This window comes from Brassica oleracea, chromosome C7 (genome assembly GCF_000695525.1).
Source record: "Brassica oleracea var. oleracea cultivar TO1000 chromosome C7, BOL, whole genome shotgun sequence".
In the NCBI taxonomy this organism is placed as follows: Eukaryota; Viridiplantae; Streptophyta; class Magnoliopsida; order Brassicales; family Brassicaceae; genus Brassica; species Brassica oleracea.
This window is the reverse complement of record NC_027754.1, coordinates 32511579-32518312: the sequence shown is the minus strand read 5'-3', so window position 1 is coordinate 32518312 and position 6734 is coordinate 32511579. Positions and strand designations below refer to the sequence as shown.

Genomic DNA, 6734 nt, shown 5'->3' with positions numbered 1-6734 from the left:
CCATAAAATATCAGTAATTTTTCGGGTCCATATAGGGTCCGGGTCGGGTTCGGGTATTTAGGATCTGAAAACAATTTCATCAACTTTAGTTGAATATTTGTCATATATATCTAAAATTTTACCAAACAACTTAAATAAAACTATTAATAATTAAAATAAAACATTTTAAAACTCTAAATTTTACATTTTAAAGCTTTATATTACTTTAAAAATGTTAAAAAATAATAACAAATGTTGTTAACAAAAGATATTTCAACTAAATCATAAAATAATATATATATAATAGAACACAAAAACATCATAGTTTTAGATATACATGTTTTTAAGTTGGGTACAAATCGGTTCTTATCGGGTCGGGTCTATTCGGGTCAGTTCTTTTCGGGTCCGGATCTATTCGGGTCGGTTCTTTTTCGGTTCCGATTCTTTCGGGTAAAAAAAAATTAGACCCAAAAGGTACTTGTAAAATTTCGGTCCGGTTCCGGGTCAGGTATTTTTGGATCGGTTCCGGTTCGGGTATTCGGGTCCAGGTTAAAATGCCAGGCCTAAATAAAATTTCGTTTTCTTCTTGCCGCTTGGAACTATCCGAATACTAAAAGAGAGCAATATTAATTTCATTTTTCTTCTCTAGCCCAAGAAGAAAAATGGAAATCTCTTTGCTCTGTCTTTTTCTCGTAACCTTCACTTCGTTGATCTTTGTCGGCAAGAAGATCAAACGCTCTAAATGGAATCTTCCTCCAAGCCCTCCAGAGTTTCCGATCATCGGAAGCCTACACCAAGTTGGAGAGTTGCCTCACAGGTCAGTTCAACGTCTAGCCGAAAGAGCGGGACATGTTATGCTTGTCCACTTAGGTTTCATCCCTGTAACTGTAATCTCATCGAAAGAAGCAGCTGAAGAAGTCCTCAAAACTCATGACCTAGACTGTTGCAGCAGGCCTAAGCTTGTCGGAACGATGCTAATCTCTCGGGGTTTTAAAGATATCGGTTTCACGCCGTACAGTGAAGAGTGGAAAGAGCGGCGTAAGTTCTTGGTACGTGAGTTTCTCTGTTTCAAAAAAGTTCAATCTTTTGGATATATCAGAGAGGAAGAGTGTAACTTGCTAGTCAAGAAACTATCCGAATCAGCTCTGGATCAATCTCCAGTAGATTTGAGCAAAACCCTTTTCTGGCTAACCGCGAGTATAGTGTTTAGAGTTTCTTTCGGACAGAGATTCCACGAGAGCCAGCTTATTGATAAAGAAAAGGTCGACGAGCTTATATTCGAAGCCGAGACAGCTCAAGCTAGTTTCACTTGTTCTGATTTTTTTCCCATCGCGGGACTTGGATGGCTCGTTGACTGGCTTTCAGGACAACACAAGAGGCTCCACGATGTCTTCTTCAAGCTTGATGCTCTGTTTCAACGCGTGATCGATGATCATATGCATCCAGGTAGATCGAAAGATCAAAGGGATATCACTGACTTGCTGTTGGATGTAATGCATAAACAAGGGAAAGATGATTCCTTGCAGCTCACGTTAGATCATATCAAGGTACTTACGGTAAATTAAGTTCAAACAAAAAAAAGTTTAATCTTTATTTTTAAACTGAATATTTACATCCAACAAAGGTTCTGTTTTTTTCTTTCTAGAATATATTCATCGCAGGGATAGACACAGGAGTTCTTACCATGATATGGGCAATGACAGAACTCGCAAGAAACCCTAAAGTGATGAAGAAACTTCAAGTCCATATCCGTAAAAGCTTGAACAAAGCTTGAAGGAGAAGTTTACAGACTGATATTATCCTGCTCTTATACACTTGAGCTAGGTTCAGATAAGACAACACGTCAGCATACAAGGGAATCAAATCTGTTAGCTAGCTGTATTTGCTGAGCTGTGTTGATCGTACTGTGACATGAACTTTGCGTTGCTTGACCGTTGCAGTAGCTCTGTTTATCATTTAGCTTCAGGCCCATCTTGTTGTGTTGTGTCTTCGGTTGGGCTTGGGTTTTCACATTGAGCAAAACCTCTGTCTTTGGCTCATTAGTGCTTACACACCCCCTCAAACTTGTGGCGGGAGGTTCCGAGACACCAAGTTTGGACCGAAGATGGAGGAACGGTCGTTGCGGTAGTGATTTTGTAAAAATATCTGCCAGCTGATGTACTGCTGGTATTTGCTGAACTACCAAAGCTCCAAGTGCAACACGTTCACGCACATAATGAAAGTCTGTGTCAAAGTGTTTCGACCGGTTGTGGAGTGCCGGGTTTGCTGTCAAGTAAACAGCAGACAAGTTGTCACAGTAGAGTCTTGGAGTGACTGGTATTGAGACTCCCATCTCACCAAGAAGAGCTGCAATCCATTTCATTTCACAGGCTGTGGTGGAGAGAGTACGATACTCAGCTTCAGTTGATGAGCGAGACACTGTTTGATGCCGTTTTGCGGACCACGATATGACATTTGATCCAAGTAGAGTGCAGAAACCTCCTGTAGACCTTCGTGTTTCTTTGCACCCAGCCCAGTCGCTATCACTGAATGCTTGTAGAGTGACATCTGTGTTAGCGTTGAGGCTGATACCATACTGATATGTTCCTTTGAGGTAACGCAACACTCTCTTCAGGTTGGTGAAGTCTGCAACCGTGGGAGCATGCATCTTCCTGCAGACGTAGTTAACCGCATATTGTATGTCAGGTCGGGTCAGCGTGAGATATTGTAATTTACCAGCCAGACTCCTGAAGTATGTAGGATCCGAGAAGAGCTCTGTTTGTCCTGGTACTCTATCAAGCTGAAGAGGTAATGGTGTGATGACAGAAGCGCATTCATCCATTCCAGCATTGATTAACAAATCTTTCGTATACTTCTCTTGACTTAGGAACAAACCCTCTCTAGTAGCTTGAACCTGAATGCCAAGAAAGTAGTGAACTGTGCCCATATCCTTCATGCGGAACTGAGTGTTGAGACTGTGCAGGAGCTTCTCTATCAACTTTTCATTGCTTCCAGTCAACAGCATGTCATCAACATATAATAACAAGTAGATAACATCATTTCCATGTAGATACACAAACAGAGAGGGATCTCGGAGAGTGCATTTAAAACCAAACTCGATTAGGAACGTGCTGAACTTGTCGAACCACGCCCTTGGCGATTGTTTCAAACCGTAAATTGCTTTGCGCAGCTTGCATATATGATTTGGTTTATCTGGATCAGAGAAACCTGGAGGCTGCTTCATATAGACAGTTTCCTTCAAGTCACCATTGAGAAATGCATTCTCAACATCAAGTTGCTTTATATTCCATTGCTTGACCGTTGCAACATGTAGCACTGATCTGATGGTTGCCGTCCTCACAACTGGACTATATGTTTCCACAAAATCAATTCCTTCTTCTTGATTGTTTCCATTAGCCACTAACCGGGATTTGAGTTTATCTTCTGTACCATCAGCCTTGAGCTTTGTTTTGTATAACCAGTGACATGAGATGGGATTGATGGTGGGATCAGGGGGTACCAAATCCCAAGTATGTGTGACTTTGAAGTTGTTCATCTCGTGTTTCATTGACTCTGTCCAACGTTCATCTTTCAGCGCAGCAGCTGTAGACTTGGGGACAGGGTAGCTAGTCTTGACTGTGAACAAAACGTAACGAGGATTTGGTTTTCTGATGCCTTCTTTCCCTCTGGTAACCATAGGGTGTGTGGGTATTGGAGCAGCGGCAGGACTATCATTTGATGAGGATGTCTGAGACGAAGCTGGTGACGGTAATGGAGGGAAATCATTCTCGTTGAACATATTTTGTTGTTGTTCAGGTTCAACAGCTGGAGCCACATGAATAACTTGAGGAAACAGCGTTGGTGTGTCGTCCACTATGATCTGCTCAGTTTCTTCAATAGGCTGAGGTTGTAAAAAAATTGACTGCCACGCAGACAATAGAGGAGTAGCCAGTGGAGACTGATACTGTTGATACTTTGCAGTATAAGGATAGTTAGCTTCTTCAAAGAGAACATGCCGGCTGATGTAAACTCTACCCGATGGGGGATGAAGACATCTATAGCCCTTGTGTTTCTCACTGTAACCAATGAAGACGCAGTGTAATGACTTAGGATCAAACTTGTTTTGCTGGTAGGGTCGCAACATAGGGAAGCAGCTGCAGCCAAAAACTCTGAGAGAGGTATACACTGGTGGTTTTCCCACAAGCACTTCATACGGACTCTTGTGATTAGAAAGAGCAGACGAGGGCAGGAGATTACCAAGATACACAGCAGTAAAGAACGCCTCAAGCCATAGTTGATGAGGAACCTTACTTTGATACATCATAGCCAAACCAAGCTCAGTGACATGGCGATGCTTGCGTTCTGCTAGTCCGTTTTGCTCCGGCGTGTGCGGACAGGACATCATGTGTCTGATACCACAATGTGCCAGATGACTGAGAAGTTGTCGACTGATAAACTCACCCCCTCTGTCAGATTGAAAGGACTGTATTTTGAGTTCAAGTTGATTTTCAACCAGCTTTTGAAATCGAAGGAATACACTGTGTAAATCAGACTTAATCTTTAAAGGGAACAGCCATGTAAATCTTGAGAAATGATCGATAAAAATTGCATAATATCGATATCCTTGAGTTGATACAACCGGAGAGGGTCCCCACAAATCACAATGGATGCGTTCTAGGGGTCTCTTTGATACAAAAGAAGAAGAGGAAAAAGGGAGCTTAGATATCTTTCCCATTTGACAAGCTTCACACAAACGAGAAGTTGTCTTATTAACTACTATGGCCTTATTCTGCGTGAGGCGTTGGAGAATGTCTAGATGAGGATGGCCCAACCTCATATGCCAAACAGTATCAGTTGTAGCTTGCTGCCTTGAAGAAGATCTTCTCTTGGTCGGAGAGGGGTGCACCAATGGACTCAAGCTGGTCACATAACGCTTTGATGTCAGCGACGTATTGCGAGAAAGTCTTGCTTCCTTTCTTCATAGATTGTATACGACTCTGAATGTCAAGTTTCCTTGTTAGAGTGACATGGTTGTAGCGCTGAGCAAGGTGGAACCAGATCTCCTGAGCGGAATGAAGACCGTAAATGCCTTTGATGGCGTCTTCCGTTAGCGAACCGACTAACCAAGCCATGACTACTTGATCCGTACGAACCCATTTGGCATAGTCAGGGTTAGCAGTTTCCGTAACTTGTTCTTCAACGTGAACGGTGAGCGTCGGTGAGGGGCGTGGCGTAGCTCCGGTAACGTGACCAAGAAGCGACTGACTGCTGAGAAACTGTTCGAACTGGAACTTCAGGGTAACACAGACTTTGTTTCTGAATTCTAAAAGCTTGAACAAAGCTTGAAGGAGAAGACAAAGTTTTCTTTGTATTATTCAACTCCCCTTTTTACAGACTGATATTATCCTGCTCTTATACACTTGAGCTAGGTTCAGATAAGACAACACGTCAGCATACAAGGGAATCAAATCTGTTAGCTAGCTGTATTTGCTGAGCTGTGTTGATCGTACTGTGACATGAACTTTGCGTTGCTTGACCGTTGCAGTAGCTCTGTTTATCATTTAGCTTCAGGCCTATCTTGTTGTGTTGTGTCTTCGGTTGGGCTTGGGTTTTCACATTGAGCAAAGCCTCTGTCTTTGGCTCATTAGTGCTTACAATCCGTGACCACTTTGGCAACAACAAAGAGAGAATCACTGAAGAAGATATAGGTAAAGTTCCTTACTTAAACCTCGTGATCAAGGACACATTCAGATTACACCCTGCAGTTCCTCTTCTGCTTCCAAGGGAAACAATGGCTCACATCAAAGTCCAAGGCTATGATATTCCTCCAAAGAGACGGATATTGATCAACGCTTGGGCGATAGCACGAGATCCTAAACTCTGGACAAACCCGGAAGAGTTTATCCCCGAGAGGTTTATCGACAGCCCTGTGGATTATAGAGGACAACATTTCGAGCTCTTACCGTTTGGCTCTGGTCGAAGAATGTGTCCGGGAATGGCAATGGGGATCGCTCCTGTTGAATTGGGACTCTTGAACTTGCTTTACTTCTTTGACTGGAAGTTGCCTGATGGGATGACGCAGAGAGACATCGATGTGGAAGAAGGAGGTACTCTTACAATCGTCAAGAAAGTGCCTCTCAAGCTGGTCCCAGTTAGCGTCCACTGATTACACCAGATCTTAATTTCAGACTATGAAGAAGTTTTAAATAAAACTGTCTCTAGCTAGTAACTACGAAAATGTATGGTACGTCTAGGTGTCTGTATGATTATATATTGTATATTGGAAAAATTTAAGATCCTTGCAGTTTTATCTTAAACTGTCAGTAAGATTATGTGATAACTCTGAATAATGGCTCCTTAGAGTCTCATGGTGGCGTCTGTGCGTTGTAGATAAGCTCTATTACTCTCAAACTTATTGTCGACTTCTTTGAACCTTATGAATCTTTGTTATGCCTTTAGATTTAAGTGCGGACAATGTTGATCACCAAGAGAACATTAAGCACATATATCTTCTATATATATAAAAGAGAATGATCTCTTCATAGAATGTCACATTATCAGAAAGGAATGTGCAAATCATGCCACGTGTCATCACTCTACTCACTGCTTGAATTTTCGTCTGCAAGCAAGACTGCTGAACTGGGCCATTTAGCTTATTTAAAATTTTCCAAAGCCTACTTGGTCATTAACTAACTAAGCAGCCCGCTAAGGGCCCTTCCCTTCGACCTTTGTCTTTTAAGTTTTACTTATTAAGTTTTGAAGCCGATGTTTGATTT

At 42.1% G+C, this 6734-nt stretch overlaps 1 protein-coding gene across 1 annotated transcript; it reads left to right on the top strand.

The window, feature by feature from the left end:
• Nucleotides 1-621: 621 nt before the first annotated feature.
• On the top strand, nt 622-6488 carry LOC106301562 (cytochrome P450 71B17-like). The gene is made up of 3 exons (XM_013737996.1): nt 622-1526; nt 1625-1726; nt 5615-6488. The coding sequence occupies exons 1-3, from the start codon at nt 642-644 to the stop codon at nt 6122-6124; spliced, it is 1497 nt and encodes a 498-aa protein (XP_013593450.1). The 5' UTR covers nt 622-641; the 3' UTR covers nt 6125-6488.
• The last annotated feature ends 246 nt before the right edge of the window (nt 6489-6734 follow it).